Here is a 20,593-nt window from a genome sequence, read left to right as displayed (position 1 = left end):
CCACCTTTACCGGGTCAGGATTACTGTTACCACCTTAAGCTCACCTGTTGTGAAGAGAAATCCTAGGATATAGGCCTACAACATCATGAAATGGAGGGAGTTGATCATATAAGCGAGGTCCGGACCTCGGTTGTTATATAAAAATATATATATTTTGAACAGTACAATAAATGATTTCCCTGTAATGATTCCCATGCATGCTGCTTGAAGTGATGTCAGTCAGCAGCTCTTTCTCCTCTCGTTCAGTGTGCAACAGGCAGGTGAGCATGAGTAACCATGGTGACCGTCTGTTATGTATGAGTGAGTGAGAGAGGACGACACATGTCAAGTTTGTTAATAAAGCACATTTACAAAATTCTCAACTTGACCAAAGTGCTATAAAACCAAGGTAGAGAAAGAAATGAAAATAAAATCCATATTAAAGAAGAAGAGTACCCACAAAGAAATATGAAACCCCAACAAAATGAAATGTGAGAATAAAACAAGAGCAAAGATTAAATCCATAAACAGAATAATTGGTCAGGCCATTGGTTCGTTTGTGTATCACATTTACCGATCCAGGTCTAAAAGAACGGATGAACTTGGTTCATTAACTTTAAAATTATCAAAAGTGTATTTGAAGATAAACTGGATTGTTGACTGTGTCCACAGCTGGGATGAGGAGCTGGTGTTGAATTTATTTAGATTTGCATATCAGTGTCAGTGATATAAGTAGAGACTGTTGTCATATTCAGTTCACAGAGCACCACGATGGAGAAGTTCTGGTTGGGTCTCTTGTGTCTCTCAGGTCAGTAAACTCTGTTTAATTATAACTGCTTATTTTGTTACAATCCACAATGTCTTCAGTAATTAAGTGTTTTAAGGGGTTGTCTTTATGATTATATTGGTTGGTCTGAAAAAAATGTTAACCTTAAAAATTCAATAAAAAGCAATATAAATAAATCACTGAGTGGCTTTACTTGCCAGGTGTGGTTTCATTTTTTTTTAACTATAAATGTTGGCTACAAGAAGCCAGTGTACATATTATTTTAGTTTGACAAGTTTATCTCCACATAAACAGAGAAACTTTATATCTGTCTATTTACTCTTTACTGTATGTGTGTTCTCCTCACAGGCTGGAACATCTCCTCATGCCTTCCCTCTCAGTACCACTATGTAGCTGAGCCTATGACTTGGACTGAAGCTCAGACCTACTGCAGAGAGACGTACACAGACCTTGCCACTGTTGAAAACATTGAAGAAATGGATCAACTTCTCTCCACAGTTCCATCTCTGCTTGATAAACATTTTGTCTGGATCGGCCTGTACAGTAAAATCGAGTGGAAATGGTCAGACGGCTACACAGAGAGTGGGGCTGATTATAGGAACTGGCAGCCTGCAGAACCCAACTTTGTCGGAGGTCAATTCTGTGCTCTAATTGGAGATAGTGGAACATTGTGGGATGACTTCTGCTCTTACAGATATCATTTTATCTGTTACACAGGTAAGAGAGCAAGAAACAAGGGGCATGTCCAGGCTGTTTTGCTTTGATTGGCCCAACTTGGGCGCTGATTTATGAAGGAGTGGAATTAAGTTTTAGTGCACGCACACAGAAATAAAAGTCGGTAATCTTCTGGTTAAAACATCTAACCCTAAACCCATCACGTCGGCGTTATATTTTACCTGCCTGTAAAACTGACCGCTACTCAAAATCGTTCATCCCCTCTGCGATCAGATTACTGAATGCGCCTTAACAATTTTATCTTTTGGCGCCACAGATCTTCTTTTTTCTTTTATTTATTCTTTTATTTGAATGATCACTCTAGTGTGTTTTCATTTCGTCTTCAGTCTGGCTGACTTTTAATCAGTCTGTCCAATATCAGTGTCTCCTTTGTCTATGTTTTAACTCCTTGTGTAAGCTAATCTGTTGCTTGTACGTCAACTTGTCTTTGTTCGGGTTTCTTTGTCATGTGTACGAGCTGCTCCACACCAATTGCCTCAAGAGGGATTAATAAAGTTGTTTGAATTGAATTGAATTAAATTAATGTCTGATCATATAGTAAGGTCATTTAACGATTTAATTCATTATATATCTCACATATCTTTCTTTCAAAGAGGTTTAGTGAACATTTTACTTGGATTAATCATTTCCTTTTTTTTCTAACTCTAACTGCAGGGACACAACAGGATCCTGAGTTTGTCTTTGTCAATGAAATCATGTCTTGGTCCGATGCTCAGAAGCACTGCAGGGAGAACTTCATAGACCTGGCCACTGTGAGGAACTTCAATGACACCAAGAAGTTCCTGAGCTGGGTGCAAAAAGGAGACTGGGTATGGATTGGTTTATACAGAGATCCTGACATTAACTGGTCTAATGGGAGTCCCTCCACATACACATACTGGAAAGGCAGTTCAACTCCATTAGGCTCCATGAGCGTGGTTTGTGGAGCTGCGGAGATGCCAACATCAGGAAAATGGATTTTGTCTGACTGCGAAACTAAACTCCCGTTCGTTTGCTACAGCCCTCCATGTAAGTGATAAACTGACTTTCACTTGAACGAAGAGATTGTAGAATTATCTGATTATAATTTATGCTACACTGTCATTAATTGTAATGAAGCAGTAACTCAACAGCACAGTTTCTTCTTTATTTCTGCATGACAGCAAAACAGCAGGTGATAAAGCTCAGGATGAAGCCAGAGGACTCCACTGTGGATCTGAATGACCCTGCTGTGAAAGCAGACATACTGAAAAAGGTGAGTCTCCAAACTTTTTTTAGTAAACTTGAATTGCTTGACCAAGTGAGTGATGGGGGAATTTCTGTCTTCATTTGTGTGTTTGTTTGTTTGACTGTGTTTCTATCCTGTTAGCCTGCCAGGTGAAACTAATGCAAGCTCCCAGCAACAATACAGATTTAAGAACATGTTTAGAAATTGTTTCCATATGTATCTTTCAGCTCCAGAACAGGCTGAAGGAGAAAGGACTGAGTGGAGTCACCCTGAAGTGGAAAGAGCAGCCTGATGGGAAAGTTTTCTACAAGGAAGAAAAATGTTCTCAGAAGAAAAACCATGAAAACTTTAAGCTCTGCACATGAAATGTACCCGTGTTTAGCTGCACAGTAATGTGTGTTATCAATGTTGGATGATGATTCTATCTGAGACATGCATTACAATCAGTGACTAAGGCATTCAGTGTGATAAATAATTATTTAAAAAGTGACTTTACATTTTTTTAAGTTTGTGACCCCTTAAGTGACCCCTGAAATGTTTTTGTTCCTGTTGCTGGGAAATTAGCCCTTATCAATATCAGCGTTAGTGTGTCATTAATTTGTATTGCCATGAATAGATATACCTGTGTCGTGGATTTTTTTGCGATTAAATGAAGATCTCAAGTCAAAGATTTGTCTTTGTGTATTTTATTGCTCGAGCATAAAAGGGTTCTTTTGCAAAAGGGGGAAACTCATGCAGGAGTGACAATCAGCACAAATGCATAGCAGAGTCCCGCTCGGGAGCGGTTACATCAAGACATTTATACCAGACGGTGCAAAGCAGGGCACTCTCATAGGTCGACATGGGTCGACCAATGTCGACCTATGTCGACCTGTGGCACTCTCATTGGTAGACTCAGGTGGACAGGTGATGTAATCTGCCTAGAGAATAGTTTCATGACACCTTATAAGGTGACGGTTGCTGGTCATTCAAATCAGACGACGTTTATGGTTCATGTTCCGGTCATTCAAATCAGGTGACAGTTATGCAAATAGGGTGTCGTACAAGCCAGATGTGTCACCTGTTGAACATATATTTTTTTCCATTACACCTGCTTACAGTTACCAATGGGGGAAAGGGGATACAGGATCGATTATAATCTGGATCTGTTATAATCTGTGTTCTTAAAAAACTGTGTAATGTTATAAGATTTGTGTTTGTTTAGAAGACTGTTTACTTTAAAGTGAATCTCTGTCTTGCATGAGGAGGAGAGACGGTAAATGAACAGCTGTTAGATAGTACACTCATCTTGACACAATGCTCTGATTTATGTTGTGACATTAATGCTTTTTAGCTGACATCTGTCTCTGGAATTTGGGGATGTTGTGTAAGAGGGAGGCACCAAGCAGTTAAACATGAGGAGAGGCTTGTTGTCCATGTGCCGGGACATTAAAGACAGGGCACTTTTTAAGATTCTGGTTGAAACTGTCTTTAGGTCCTGACAGAAATTTTAATTTCATGTGATCTGAAAAAGGAACTAAGAAAATCTGTCATCATCCCATATCGGTCGGCCCCTACTTACTATCATTCTGTGACATAGGACTTCTTTTTTTTATATCAGAGTTCAAGTATGTGGTAGAATTAATTAAAAGCTACTTAAAATAAGATGGTTGATCACATGATAACATTTTCTATAACACAGTTCTGTTTCAAATACATGCATCACTTAGACACCAAAATATATATTTACACAGTTCCACCTTCAGGTAAAAATGTAAATCTTCATTTGTAGACTTGTCATCTGTTCCATTGTGTAGACCTGTTGACGTCTTTGCATCCACTGAGCTATTGTTGGTGGTTTTGGTCTTTTGCCGTTTTTACAAATGGACCCCTGAAAATATGCAGATAATAGTAATTTAAAAATTTGTAATGTGTTACAATTTATAAATTATGGGCTACAATGAAATAGAAATTCTTCACATTAAGTTTAAAAAAAAAATCCGTAAGACAATAACGGCATCAATAAAGCCTGCTGGGGATCTTAAAAGAAGCATCTCTGGGACCGGAGGAGGCTGGCTGAATCCCAGCCTGAAATGATCCAAGAAAGAGGAGCGAGTTGTTTCTTTCATAGGTTCAGCCTCAATATCAAGCTCAACTGGGCTGCACAAACAGGCTCCCTTCTTCCCTTTAATATTAGACAAAAAGAGATGATTGAAAACCTGAAACGTGTTGCATCAAATGAATAAAGTGTTTGACTAAATGTTGTGTGAGGTGGATTTCTCATCTGAATAGCCCACTTTCCAAACATAAGAATTTAACACTTACATATAGGATGGTCCTGTCTCCGTCTTACAGCCCCCAGAGGACTTGTTTCTAATGTCACATGTAGCCTGGTCTTAGTGCGTGTGCTGGGTGCATTTATGAATATGACACATCAGCATGTTGTTGATTATCTAAATCTTCGGATATACTGAGAAGTTATGATCTAAAATAATTTTCTGTATGCTTAAAGGGGTCAGCTGTTACACACAAAGTCCAGGTTCATACAGGCAAATAGTTTGGAGTAAAATAACCGTTCGTGATAAATACTCAGCTCAATTGAAGTTTTTAAAAAAAATATTTCCTCTTTCAGAGGTTTAAAGTTTTATTTAATTTCCTCTGGAGGGTTTTCTGTCCCTTTTTAAGGTAACTGATTTTAGTTTTTCTGTTTAGATTTCTGTCAATCATTTTTGCAGGGATATTCCTGTGCCAAGAGAGCGTTTACTGAAATCAGCCTCTCTAGTCACCACCAGATGGGAACATTGCCTTAATTTTAGAGATTTGGATTGACTGTCTTTTGATTTAATATGTAAAATACCCTTTGTAGTAAATATTTTGACAGACTGTCATCATAAATGCATGTTTTGGTAATAGTAATTCATTACTACAAAGTAGAAAGAGATTTATATTTTTGAGGCCTTTTGGAAGATTTTACAGGGGCGCACCCAGACATCAAAGTTTGACAGTACGCCGATGCGACGCCCACTTTAAGTCATTGATATGTCAAGAATACACTGATCAACTCTGGAGATGATCAGATGTACGGGGCCTCAAAAAAGTATGTCAAAAATTGGGCCATTATTTAAAAAAATGATGGCGGGCTTCATCTTGGGTTTTGACAATTGGTGCCATAGCATTTTATGTAGGTCCTGACATTGTTAATATGCAGAAAACAATTAATGAATGTAGGTGAAAAAACATCTATGAGGAGGCATTTTGGGAAAAATACACAGTGGTGCACCAAGGCATCAAAGCTTGACAGTACGCTGCGGCCACGCCCTTTTATTTAATATCTTGGTTTCGCACAACTTTAGATCTTCAACTTGTCTTGAACACACTGAGACTGAGTTGGCGATGAATGGATGAACAGGGTCTCCAGGAAGTACGCTCAGATAGGAAGCCTGAAAATTCAACATTGGGCCATTATTCATACAATAAAAAGAATATGGTGGTTTTCCTGTTGGGTTTTGACAATGGGCACCATGCCATTTTATCAAAGTCCTGACCTGGTTAATAAGCAGAAAAAATATCATGCATGTCGGGGAGTAATGCTCTTGGGGGGGGGGGGGACCTTTTGAAAAAATATCATGGCAGTGCACTGAGACATCATTTTTCCACAGCCCGTTTTTACCACAGGAATTAACATGTTTACAGCCTGGTTCAAAAAACGAGATATATCTGATAAATTGACGGACCCTTCTCCTCAAACTGTGTGGGGGGGGGGGGGGGGGGGGGGGGGGGGTAAATGGTATGGTAAATGCACAGGTACTATGAAGTACTTTTACTGTGTGCTTTTTGAGAAATCCATTGACAAAGTCCCTTATAAATCACGATAATGAGTCTCTTTTTATGACTTTGATGTCTTGTAAAAAATAATTCTTCCATAAGTAGACAATGGATTTCACAAAAAGTACACAGTAAAAGTACTTCATATTACTTGTGCACGTAGTCTAGGACGTACTAAGTCCAACCATATCAGAATCATTTTTCTACTTATGGAAGATTTTTTTTTGTCTGGAAAAGGAGATTAATAACGGGTCAAAATCGCTCTTTCTGTCTGTTACTCCTGCTCGCTCTGCAGTCCGGAGCATTTACCATAAAGATCAGAATACGTGGGCACTTAAAATTTAGGGGCGACTCACTTCACCATGTAAACTCGAGGAGCGGCTGATCTTGACCGCAGTCATATAAGGGATGTGTCAGATTTGATTGACAGCTCTGCATGCTGCATCTGTCTGTCAGGTCAGCAGGTCAGGAGGCTAGCAGCTTGATCCGTCTGATTTCTCCTCTTTTTTACTTTGTTTGGAGAGTTTGTTTAACACATATCTGACAACATACATGGCTTGCTGTGCGGTTAACAGACCATCCAAGAAGTTGATGCTTCAGTTTTTTTCGGTAAGTGATATAGTAGTGTTATATTTACTGCATACTCATGTGTCGGTATTTATATTTACGGACCTAGCTTGTTTAGCGTTAGCTTGTAAACCAGTCGGCTAACTGTACTCAGTGTAGTCCATTATTTACAGTCAATGGTTTAGAAATGTTTGTTGTTAAGATAAATAATGAGTTTGTGTGATGTTAGAAACTAAAGGTTCACCTTGGTGGTTAACCGCAGACTGTAAATATGGTTATCTGACGTTATGATGACGTAAATGTCGACATTAAAAAACAAACTTTGTGTAGTAATTATCCGTCAGTAACATAAACTTAACTCAACTGAACCTAATATGCTGTGTAGGTTATAGAGGATGACATTAAAGTTACATGGTTGATGTAGTGTCTTAAGATTTGTGCAAACAAATAAAAAACAAAAAAAACTTTGTATGAGTTCATGGAAATTTAATCTGGTTATTAATATAGTTCTTAATCATTACAGATGTTCTTACACAGAATATAGCAGTAGAAATATAAAATATAAATAACATATGGAATGAAAATAAGATATAAAGTAATAAGTACAAGAAATAGTTTGAAGAATACAGCCATGTACTGAGCTCATGTTAATAATAAATGAGTTACTGTATGTTCTGTACTAAAGCACAGAGAGTTGGGACCTGTTAATGATTTAAATAATTCAGGTTATATTTGTTTCATGTTAAGATGAAGTATTATCCACAATAAACTGCTCAATTTGTCCTCACACAAAATCTGAGACAATTTGATGTGGAATATCATTGTGCAAGTGAGTGAGAGCTGAAAATAGCATGATTACAATAAGGTTTAACTTCTTAACTTTGAATAGATGTTGATTACCTGAATACTGTACCTATGTTGTCTGGGTAGTACACTGTTGAATTCATAAATGTGCTCTTACACACAGATGAATACAGAAAATGCACAAACAAATTGATTTAATGAATAACTGATATTTTCTCTCTTTCTTTGCCATCCTGAAGACCCCGCACTAAAAGTCCATGTTCTCCTGGATCCATGTCACATGCTCGAGCTTCTTCAGAATGACTTTTCAACAGTTGAAGTTCTGGTGAGAGAAGATGGCCAGCAGATAAGACGGCAGTACATCATCCACAGGCTTCAGGAGGAGGAGGAGGGTTTGCCCCTTGGAAGACTGTATTCATGCTTCAGCTGTTCAAATAAAAATAGATCTCCTCCAAACAACTTGCAATCAAACTATTTTCTTCCCATTTTAAAACCCTTTGTCCAGTTTAGATGGGAGAAGTTGATATTTTGTGGTATTGATCTCGGAAGACTGCATTTCTAAATCATTTTTAACTGTGTTTTTATTCACAAGTTATTGATCTTATTTACTCTCGGTGTATCTTGATTTAAGAATGGGGCTGTGTTTAAGGGCATAATTTTGCAATGACTGTCAAAAGAATTAAGAGTTGTGTAAAAGGAGACTTCCTTCCCTAAGCTATTGAGTTGAGCATTAATGCACATTTAAGTCTTGTCATTTCAAATCTGAAATGTATACTCAGAAGTAGACATAAAGGAGTGCATTTATATAGAAATATTTATTTAATCTGAAAAACCACATTCAAAAAGTCTGTTTTTACAGCAGAGATGTACCTGATACAAAAAACCAAATAGGTGTGATTAGCTCATGTCTCGAGGGGGTCGTTTGATTTGATGAAGGATAAGAGTTATTCACAATAAGGCGTTTAGCTGACCAGCTTGACAGGCAGGTGCGGTGTAACGGTTTGTCAAGAGGCTTAAAACACGCCTCAGCTCTCAGCCTGTGGGTGACATCACTCAGGCCATCCGGGGGAGACCTCCCTCGCAGTGAGCTGTTGAAGAGAAGCAACCGAAGTCCACCCCAGAAGAACTAACAAATGCAGATATTGTTGAGGCTCAGGTTTCTTCCTCTGTCTCTGCAGCTCTCTGGGCAGCTCGACGGACAAGACGCCAATAATCCACACTGTGTCTATAGGAGAAATACAAAGGTGTTCAATTAATGCCTCAGACAAGACAAAATGTACAGTTAACTACATGTGACAGCTCAGGGTGTTTTTTTGTTATTAGCCACATCTGCAGGAATAATATTGAACAAGGTAGCTGCAACTCATAATAATAGATGCCAGTCTTAAACACAATTTTTTCTAATACTTAAAGTTTTTGGTGTGAAGCTGACACTGGCCACAGACTCCATGACTTCACATTCAATTCAATTCAAAAAACTTTATTTGTAAGCAGTAAATTAACAACAGTGCAAGTACGAAACATTTTAACCTAAATATAAAGTGTCAATTTAAATACAACTTAAAGCTTAAACTTAACTTAAAAATACAAAATATAAAAGAATAGATATAAGTGGACAGTGATTGGACTAACAGATGTAAACAAATGTAACCATAACTATGTGCAGTAGTGACCAGATGTAAACAGAACTATGTGCAGTAAACGAGAAATAAATATATATATACAGAGCTATGTGCAAGTAGGCAAATACTAAATGATAAGTTATTAAGGTGCATGGTGAATAATGGAACAACAGAACAAATATATACAATATAACTGTAAAGGTAAAAATGAGATAAATAAAGTGACCGTAGCTGTAAAGGTAAAAATGAGATAAATAAAGTGACCGTAGCTGTAAAGGTAAAAATGAGATAAATAAAGTGACCGTAGTGCAATGATGGATAAGAAACAACAGGAATAAAGTAACCAGAACTGTATGAATACTGAAATAGAAAGGATAGAATAAAGTGATGTAGTGCATGAGACCAGATAAAGCAGAGGCAGTTAAGGTGCATGGCAAATGGAAGGAAGTAAAAAAACAAAGTTCACAGCTGAGAGTCTGCATGGGTGAGAGGTGTTGGTGGGGGGGGGGGGGGGGGGGGGGGGGGGGTGTTAGGAGTTGAGGAGTTGGACAGCCCTGGGAACAAAGGTTGCTCTTCTCCTCTGTGTCCTGGCAGGGACAGCGAAGCCAACGTCCTGCAGGGAGCTGAAGTGTCTTAAATATCTAGGACAGAGATATTATAGTGATCTTTAAGTGTATACTGCACAAATCTGTTAAAGGGGTTTCCTTCAGTGGAATGGTTGTTTAGAGGTGTTGTTCGCAGGATGAGTTATCAGTGTCAGGAAATGCTTAGAGCAAAGCTAGGATCCCCCACAGTGGAATGTGAACAAATGGACCCTTATGCCCAGAGGGTTTCCCAGGGACATCTAGACAGGAGATTGTACCTGTGACCTGTGTTGGCCTTTAAGTTTATGACATACATATAATTGCAGAGGCCCCTGCTGTTGAAGTAATAGGGGTTGTCCTAAAAAACAAACAGATGTCCTCATGTGTCCTGTGACATTGTGTATAAATAGCATTCTCAGTGTATGTTCGGGAGAGATCGGTATTGGCTTCTTGTCTCTCCTGAGCAGACGTGTTCAGTGATTCTGTATCTTGTTAATAAACAATTTTGTTTGAAAGCAAGTCAGTCTCAACGGCGAATTTCTTCATCATCAAACATATCAACAACGGGAATCCACATCAGAGCCACTCAAACACTGTGAAGAGAGCGTGTGAGGGGTCCTGCATCATCCGACCTGTTAGCCTGATTGTCTGTTGCTCATAGATCGATGTCAAAGTCCTTACAGGTAGTCCAATGATCTTAGAGCAGACTGTGACCGTGCTCTGCAGGCGGTTTCTGTTCTGGAGGGTGGTGGAGTGGAACCAGCAGGTTATAGAAAATGTAATAATGCTCTCACGCTTCATGCTTCACGGGGTTCTATAGAAAACAAATGTCGTATAATAAATACTAAATAATTATTTTTCAATTGTCATGTTCACCCACATCGCTGTTGACAACAGTAAATATAAGACACAGACATTCCTCTTTTTGTCAGAACAGTAACATGAACTGTATGCTTTGTAATATTGATTTCTTCTGGATGTCTCACATATTTATTTACAGTCTATGGATAAAACTTTGCTAATGTATTGCTCTGCTAACACTGACAAAGTCTAGTAACTGCTCTGACAAATAACTAATAACCATAGTTGTATATTAAAAAAAGTGTAGTTTTAAGACTTTAATTAAATATTTGGGTTGAATATAATTTGTTTTAACTGTGTTGTAGAAAAGTTAAATGTTAACTTAATGTTTATAGAGTTTTCTCAGGACGAGCAGGAAAGCCGTAGGGGATGATAGCAGCCTAGCCGTTAGCTGTATATCTAACATGTCAGGCCCTAAATAAAACCCTCTGGCACCTGTAGTCAAAACCCAAAAGGAAGTCCGCCATAATTTTTTTAACCTAAAAAAACTTGGCTCGTTTTTCATAGGTTACCTATTTGAAAGAACTCACCCGAGTTTGTTCATCCAATCATCACAAACTCAGTGTCAGTGTGTTCTAGACATGTTGAAGATATCAGCTTGTGCTCTACACAATTGTACATAAAAGGGCTGTCCAAGGCGTACTGTCAAACTTTGATGTCTCAGCACGCCCCTTTTAACCTTTCCAAAAGGCCTCCCCATAGAGGTTTTAATTTACCTACATGCATGACAATTTTTATGTATATTAACCATGTCAGGACCTCCAAAAAATCCTCTTGCAACCATAGTCAGAACCCAAAAGGAAGTCCGCCATCTCTTGAAATAATGGCAAAACTTACGTTTCACAGGCTTCCTATCTGAGCGTACTTCCTGGAGACCCTGTTCATCCGATCATCACCAACTCAGTCTCAGTGTGTTCTAGATATGTTGAAGATCTAAAATTATGCAAAATCAAGAATCTACATAAAAGGGCGTGGCCGCAGCGTACTGTCAAGCTTTGATGTCTCGGTGCACTGCCATGGTATTTTTTCAAAAGCCCCCCCCCCCCAAGAGGATTACTCCCCGACATGCATGACATTTTTTCTGCTTATTAACCAGTCAGGACTTTGATAAAATGGCATGGTGCCCATTGTCAAAACCCAACAGGAAAACCACCATATTCTTTTATTGTATGAATAATGGCCCAATGTTGAATTTTCAGGCTTCCTATCTGAGCGTACTTCCTGGAGACCCTGTTCATCCGATCATGGCCAACTCAGTGTCAGTGTGTTCTAGACAAGTTGAAGATCTAAAGTTGTGCGAAACCAAGATATTAAATAAAAGGGCGTTGAGAGTTGATCAGTGTTTCCTTGACATATCAATGACTTAAAGTGGGCGTCGCATCGGCGTACTGTCAAACTTTGATGTCTGGGTGTGCCTCTGTAAAATCTTCCAAAAGGCTTCAAAAATATAAATCTCTTTCTACTTTGTAGTAATGAATTACTATTAGTAAAACATGCATTTATGATGACAGTCTGTCAAAATATTTACTACAAAGGGTATTTTACATATTAAATCAAAAGACAGTCAGTCCAAATCTCTAAAATTAAGGCAATGCTGCCATCTGGTGGTGACTAGAGAGGCTGATTTCAGTAAACACTCTCTTGGCACAGGAATATCTGCCACCAACTGCCTTAAGCCTTTTATTTTGTTACATTAAAACATATTTAGACTGACTTTTGTTTCCGTGTTCTGCATTCTGGGGTCCAAACCCTAAAACTCAAACGTAACACAAAAAACCCTCCAGAGGAAACTAAATAAAACTTTAAACCTCTGAAAGAGGAAATATTTTTTTTTAAAACTTCAATTGAGCTGAGTATTTATCACGAACGGCTATTTTACCCCAAACTATTTGACTGTATGAACCTGGACTTTGTGTGTAACAGCTGACCCCTTTAAGCATACAGAAAATTATTTTAGATCATAACTTCTCAGTATGTCCGAAGATTTAGATAATCAATAACATGCTGATGTGTCATATTCATAAATTCACCCAGCATACGCACTAAGACCAGGCTACATGTGACATTAGAAACAAGTCCTCTGGGGGCTGTAAGACGGAGACAGGACCATCCTATATGTAAGTGTTAAATTCTTATGTTTGGAAAGTGGGCTATTCAGATGAGAAATCCACCTCACACAACATTTAGTCAAACACTTTATTCATTTGATGCAACACGTTTCAGGTTTTCAATCATCTCTTTTTGTCTAATATTAAAGGGAAGAAGGGAGCCTGTTTGTGCAGCCCAGTTGTGCTTGATATTGAGGCTGAACCTATGAAAGAAACAACTCGCTCCTCTTTCTTGGATCATTTCAGGCTGGGATTCAGCCAGCCTCCTCCGGTCCCAGAGATGCTTCTTTTAAGATCCCCAGCAGGCTTTATTGATTCCGTTATTTTCTTACGGCTTTTTTTTTTTAACTTAATGTGAAGAATTTCTATTTCATTGTAGCCCAGAATTTATAAATTGTAACACATTACAAATGTTTAAATTACTATTATCTGCATATTTTCAGGAGTCCATTTGTAAAAACGGCAAAAGACCAAAACCTCCAACAATAGCTCAGTGGATGCAAAGACGTCAACAGGTCTACACAATGGAACAGATGACAAGTCTACAAATGAAGATTTACATTTTTACCTGAAGGTGGAACTGTGTAAATATATATTTTGGTGTCTAAGTGATGCATGTATTTGAAACAGAACTGTGTTATAGAAAATGTTATCATGTGATCAACCATCTTATTTTAAGTAGCTTTTAATTAATTCTACCACATACTTGAACTCTGATATAAAAAAAAAAGAAGTCCTATGTCACAGAATGATAGTAAGTAGGGGCCGACCGATATGGGATGATGCCGGATTTTCTTAGTTCCTTTTTCAGATCACATGAAATTAAAATTTCTGTCAGGACCTAAAGACAGTTTCAACCAGAATCTTAAAAAGTGCCCTGTCTTTAATGTCCCGGCACATGGACAACAAGCCTCTCCTCATGTTTACCTGCTTGGTGCCTCCCTCTTACACAACATCCCCAAATTCCAGAGACAGATGTCAGCTAAAAAGCATGTCACAACATAAATCAGAGCATTGTGTCAAGATGAGTGTACTATCTAACAGCTGTTCATTTACCGTCTCTCCTCCTCATGCAAGACAGAGATTCACTTTAAAGTAAACAGTCTTCTAAACAAACACAAATCTTATAACATTACACAGTTTTTTAAGAACACAGATTATAACAGATCCAGATTATAATCGATCCTGTATCCCCTTTCCCCCATTGGTAACTGTAAGCAGGTGTAATGGAAAAAAATATATGTTCAACAGGTGACACATCTGGCTTGTACGACACCCTATTTGCATAACTGTCACCTGATTTGAATGACCGGAACATGAACCATAAACGTTGTCTGATTTGAATGACCAGCAACCGTCACCTTATAAGGTGTCATGAAACTATTCTCTAGGCAGATTACATCACCTGTCCACCTGAGTCTACCAATGAGAGTGCCACAGGTCGACATAGGTCGACATTGGTCGACCCATGTCGACCTATGAGAGTGCCCTGCTTTGCACCGTCTGGTATAAATGTCTTGATGTAACCGCTCCCGAGCGGGACTCTGCTATGCATTTGTGCTGATTGTCACTCCTGCATGAGTTTCCCCCTTTTGCAAAAGAACCCTTTTATGCTCGAGCAATAAAATACACAAAGACAAATCTTTGACTTGAGATCTTCATTTAATCGCAAAAAAATCCACGACACAGGTATATCTATTCATGGCAATACAAATTAATGACACACTAACGCTGATATTGATAAGGGCTAATTTCCCAGCAACAGGAACAAAAACATTTCAGGGGTCACTTAAGGGGTCACAAACTTAAAAAAATGTAAAGTCACTTTTTAAATAATTATTTATCACACTGAATGCCTTAGTCACTGATTGTAATGCATGTCTCAGATAGAATCATCATCCAACATTGATAACACACATTACTGTGCAGCTAAACACGGGTACATTTCATGTGCAGAGCTTAAAGTTTTCATGGTTTTTCTTCTGAGAACATTTTTCTTCCTTGTAGAAAACTTTCCCATCAGGCTGCTCTTTCCACTTCAGGGTGACTCCACTCAGTCCTTTCTCCTTCAGCCTGTTCTGGAGCTGAAAGATACATATGGAAACAATTTCTAAACATGTTCTTAAATCTGTATTGTTGCTGGGAGCTTGCATTAGTTTCACCTGGCAGGCTAACAGGATAGAAACACAGTCAAACAAACAAACACACAAATGAAGACAGAAATTCCCCCATCACTCACTTGGTCAAGCAATTCAAGTTTACTAAAAAACGTTTGGAGACTCACCTTTTTCAGTATGTCTGCTTTCACAGCAGGGTCATTCAGATCCACAGTGGAGTCCTCTGGCTTCATCCTGAGCTTTATCACCTGCTGTGTTGCTGTCATGCAGAAATAAAGAAGAAACTGTGCTGTTGAGTTACTGTTTCATTACAATTAATGACAGTGTAGCATAAATTATAATCAGATAATTCTACAATCTCTTTGTTCAAGTGAAAGTCAGTTTATCACTTACATGGAGAGCTGTAGCAAACGAACGGGAGTTTAGTTTCGCAGTCAGACAAAATCCATTTTCCTGATGTCGGCATCTCCGCAGCTCCACAAACCACGCTCATGGAGCCTAATGGAGTTGAACTGCCTTTCCAGTATGTGTATGTGGAGGGACTCCCATTAGACCAGTTAATGTCAGGATCTCTGTATAAACCAATCCATACCCAGTCTCCTTTTTGCACCCAGCTCAGGATCTTCTCGGTGTCATTGAAGTTCCTCACAGTGGCCAGGTCTATGAAGTTCTCCCTGCAGTGCTTCTGAGCATCGGACCAAGACATGATTTCATTGACAAAGACAAACTCAGGATCCTGTTGTGTCCCTGCAGTTAGAGTTAGAAAAAAAAGGAAATGATTAATCCAAGTAAAATGTTCACTAAACCTCTTTGAAAGAAAGATATGTGAGATATATAATGAATTAAATCGTTAAATGACCTTACTATATGATCAGACATTAATTCAATTCAATTCAATTCAAACAACTTTATTAATCCCTCTTGAGGCAATTGGTGTGGAGCAGCTCGTACACATGACAAAGAAACACGAACAAAGACAAGTTGATGTACAAGCAACAGATTAGCTTACACAAGGAGTTAAAACATAGATAAAGGAGACACTGATATTGGACAGACTGATTAAAAGTCAGCCAGACTGAAGACGAAATGAAAACACACTAGAGTGATCATTCAAATAAAAGAATAAATAAAAGAAAAAAGAAGATCTGTGGCGCCAAAAGATAAAATTGTTAAGGAGCATTCAGTAATCTGATCGCAGAGGGGATGAACGATTTTGAGTAGCGGTCAGTTTTACAGGCAGGTAAAACATAACGCAGACGTGATGGCAGCAGACAAAATTCTCTAAAGATTGCGTGACCAGAAGAGGCTAAAATACTCTCAGCCTTTCTGAGGATCTGCTGGTACATAAGGAATTTAAATCTCTCTGTTTCACGTCGATTATCTTAGAACAGATTTTAACAATTCCTGTAAAGCTGTTTCTGTCTTTAACTGAGAGCTTGTGAAACCAACAGATAAAAGAAAAACAAAGGAGACTCTCAATAAAAGACTGGTAAAAGCAAGTATTACAGGACTGACTGAGTTCAGTTTCCTTAAAAGGTGAATTCTCTGTTGCCCCGTCTTTACAATAGCCTCAGTGTTGACATCAAATTTGAGTTGGTCGTCCAAAAATGTGCCCAAGTATTTGTATGACCTTACAATCTCCACAATATCTCCTCTTAAGGAAACATGCTATGTTGAAGTGCTGGCTTCTCTGACAACAACGCAGCAGCCAGTATGTCCTCTATCAAAGTTTTGATGGACTGTATATGTTTTAACCAGAAGATTACCGACCCTATTATTTCTGTGTGCGTGCACTAAAACTTAATTCCACTCCTTCATAAATCAGCGCCCAAGTTGGGCCAATCAAAGCAAAACACCCTGGACATGCCCCTTGTTTCTTGCTCTCTTACCTGTGTAACAGATAAAATGATATCTGTAAGAGCAGAAGTCATCCCAAAATGTTCCACTATCTCCAGTTTGAGCACAGAATTGACCTCCGTGAAAGTCAGGTTCTTTTCCAGGGTGCCAGTTCCTATAATCAGCCCCACTCTCTGTGTAGCCGTCTGACCATTTCCACTCGATTTTACTGTACAGGCCGATCCAGACAAAATGTTTATCAAGCAGAGATGGAACTGTGGAGAGAAGTTGATCCATTTCTTCAATGTTTTCAACAGTGGCAAGGTCTGTGTACGTCTCTCTGCAGTAGGTCTGAGCTTCAGTCCAAGTCATAGGCTCAGCTACATAGTGGTACTGAGAGGGAAGGCATGAGGAGATGTTCCAGCCTGTGAGGAGAACACACATACAGTAAAGAGTAAATAGACAGATATAAAGCTGCTTTACCACAACTATAAATGTGCAAAGTTTCTCTGTTTATGTGGAGATAAACTTGTCAAACTAAAATAATATGTACACTGGCTTCTTGTAGCCAACATTTATAGTTAAAAAAAATTAAACCACATCTGGCAAGTAAAGCCACTCAGTGATTTATTTATATTGCTTTTTATTGAATTTTTAAGGTTAACATTTTTTTTCAGACCAACCAATATAATCATAAAGACAACCCCTTAAAACACTTAATTACTGAAGACATTGTGGATTGTAACAAAATAAGCAGTTATAATTAAACAGAGTTTACTGACCTGAGAGACACAAGAGACCCAGCCAGAACTTCTCCATCGTGGTGCTCTGTGAACTGAATACGACAACAGTCTGATCAGATCTGTAAATGTGATACACAAACGAACCAATGGCCTGACCAATTATTCTGTTTATGGATTTAATCTTTGCTCTTGTTTTATTCTCACATTTCATTTTGTTGGGGTTTCATATTTCTTTGTGGGTACTCTTCTTCTTTAATATGGATTTTATTTTCATTTCTTTCTCTACCTTGGTTTTATAGCACTTTGGTCAAGTTGAGAATTTTGTAAATGTGCTTTATTAACAAACTTGACATGTGTCGTCCTCTCTCACTCACTTACACATAACAGACAGTCACCATGGTTACTCATGCTCACCTGCCTGTTGCACACTGAAGGAGAGGAGAAAGAGCTGCTGACTGACATCACTTCAAGCAGCATGCATGGGAATCATTACAGGGAAATAATTTATTGTACTGTTCAAAATATATATATTTTTAACAACCGAGGTCCGGACCTCGCTTATATGATCAACTCCCTCCGTTTCATAATGTTGTAGGCCTATATCCTAGGATTTCTCTTCACAACAGGTGAGCTTAAGGTGGAGAGGCTTGTTAGTAACTTCTAAAAACCCAGAGAGAGAGAGAGAGAGAGAGAGAGAGCAGAAAAACACAGGCAGCAACATTTTAAACAACGCGTTAATATCTCCCATCACTGACTGTCTGTCTGAGCTCCGCTCTGTCTGACTCTCAGCAGACTGATAACATCTCTCGGGCTTGTTGAAAGAGTTTGTTGTGTCGTTATCCGAGATGCAAACCATAACTGTGTAAACTATGTAGATTAGGTAACTGTTTCTCACGCAGTGATGGTTTGGAAAAATTTGAAAACAAAGGGGAGGGGGAGACATGTCTGTGTGGGAGTATAAACTGCAGCATGATAGAATAAACACATTAACCCTGGTTCTACGATCTCTCTGGCAGATCGTCAACACATTACAATCCTTCACGATCTAAGATCTTCTTAGATCTTCTTGCACTCCACTATAAGCAAGACTGTTAAAATGAAAAGTTTGTCAGCTATTTGTACCCTGTTGCTGTTCTGTTTGACCTCTGCCAAATAAATCCAAAATAACCAACAGTCTGTTTTACGGTTTCATCGTTAAACATTTACAGAAGAAACACCCCCCACCTAACACTGAACCAACGATATACTCAATTTGTCATTAACAGAAAGGTAGAAAAACTATCAGTAGACTAAAATGGAGTAAAATATAAAGTACATTTTTTATTAATGTTATATGAATCATTAAACGGGAGCTGTTATAAAACTTTTTCTTAATGATAACTGACCCAACATCGTGCCTTTTAAATGTTTCCTGGTTTCATAAATAGACTGGAGCATCTCAAGTCCATTGTTTTATGATTACAGCATAATTTAGTCATTTCTCCAATAAAGCCTTCTAGTGGGACTTACAGTTATAGATTCATTTTTTGTTCTACCAAGTGATTGAATTAAAGAAAGACACCAAATTATGGCACATGTCCACTTTGGTCTCTCTGATAACACTTCCATTGGCTACATACTAAATAGCTCAATAAACAAATATTGTACAAAGGCACTTTGAGAGGGAGGGTACCAATGGTGGCATGCTCAGGGTCTGAAGACCATAGCTGAAGTCATCAGTGGAAGAGTAGAGTGGATGAAAAGGCCCCTATTCTCTAAGACCCACAGGAGAGCCGCCAAATCCAGCTCAAAGAACACCTGTAGGCAAGCTGACCTCAGCAAGAGACTGGAAACTGTTGTTGGACCTTAAACCACAGCAGAGGTTCCCCAGCCATATCACAACCAGAACCTTGCAACCAGGACATAGTCCTTGTATCAGAGTCCACCAAGCAAGCTGTGCTGCTGGAGCTCACAGTCCTGTGGGTAGATTGCTTGGAAGAGGCATTTGAACATGATGGAGGTGGTTGGATCTCTGGCCAGAGCCTACCTGCTCGGGCATTAAAAGAGGAAGCAGAGAGCCATAGGCACTACGACCAATGAGGAAGAGAAGGCCTCAAGAGGAGAGCCATGAGACAGTAGCTAGCCGGGGTCTGATCAACCTCACTTGGGTCAGACCTCAATGATGGTGTATGATGCTAAAAGACCTGAAACACCTGATTACCACCTCAAATGTTATGAAATCACTGGAAAGACTCATAACAGAGGAGCTACGCACGGAGGTGGAGCCATCCCTGGACCCCTACCAATTCGCTTACACAAAAAACCGTAGCACAAGTGACGCCATCTCAACAATAATGCATCTTGTCCTGAAGCACCTCGAAAGCCCTGCTGCATATGCCAGAATGCTTTTCATTGATTTTAGCTCAGCTTTTAACTCAATCCAGCCTTCTTCTTAAAAAACTAGTTGAGCTAGATGTGAACCCTTTTTTAATCAAGTTGTACTACTCCTTTCTTTCAAACAGGCCACAACAAGTGAGATTTAATTCTGTTGTCTCCGTAACAGCCGTAAGCAGCACGGGGGCCCCACAGGGGTGTGTTAGTTCACCCTTCTTGTTTACTCTGTATACTAATAACTGTGTTAGCACCCAGCCAAACAAATATGTCATGAAATTCTCAGATGATACTGTCATCCTCAGTCTACTCACAAATAATTAGAACCCAAGTAGACACAGAGCTGCTGTGGACAGTTTTGTGGACTGGTGTGATGCTGATCAACTGTATACAAACACTCGTAAAACTGTTGAGATGTTGCTGGACCCCAGATCAGTCGGAAACCGGAGCCCTGTGGCCATTCATGGTT

The 20,593-nt window shown here is 39.0% G+C and overlaps 2 protein-coding genes across 2 annotated transcripts; one reads left to right on the top strand and one right to left on the bottom strand.

The window, feature by feature from the left end:
* Positions 1–750: 750 nt before the first annotated feature.
* On the top strand, positions 751–2,931 carry LOC132958582 (lymphocyte antigen 75-like). Its single transcript, XM_061031518.1, has 4 exons — positions 751–787; positions 1,115–1,483; positions 2,156–2,509; positions 2,644–2,931. Exons 1-4 carry the CDS (start codon positions 751–753, stop codon positions 2,847–2,849), a joined length of 966 nt encoding a protein of 321 aa, XP_060887501.1. The 3' UTR covers positions 2,850–2,931.
* A 12,073-nt stretch (positions 2,932–15,004) lies between these two features.
* LOC132958903 (lymphocyte antigen 75-like) lies at positions 15,005–17,845 on the bottom strand. The gene is made up of 5 exons (XM_061031986.1): positions 17,794–17,845; positions 17,065–17,436; positions 15,569–15,922; positions 15,343–15,434; positions 15,005–15,142 (listed from the first exon to the last, which is right to left on the bottom strand). Exons 1-5 carry the CDS (start codon positions 17,828–17,830, stop codon positions 15,005–15,007), a joined length of 993 nt encoding a protein of 330 aa, XP_060887969.1. The 5' UTR covers positions 17,831–17,845.
* Between the last annotated feature and the right edge of the window lie 2,748 nt (positions 17,846–20,593).

The sequence above is a fragment of the Labrus mixtus genome, chromosome 23 (assembly GCF_963584025.1).
Source record: "Labrus mixtus chromosome 23, fLabMix1.1, whole genome shotgun sequence".
Taxonomy (NCBI): domain Eukaryota; kingdom Metazoa; phylum Chordata; class Actinopteri; order Labriformes; family Labridae; genus Labrus; species Labrus mixtus.
This window is presented reverse-complemented; position numbering and strand designations above follow the sequence as displayed.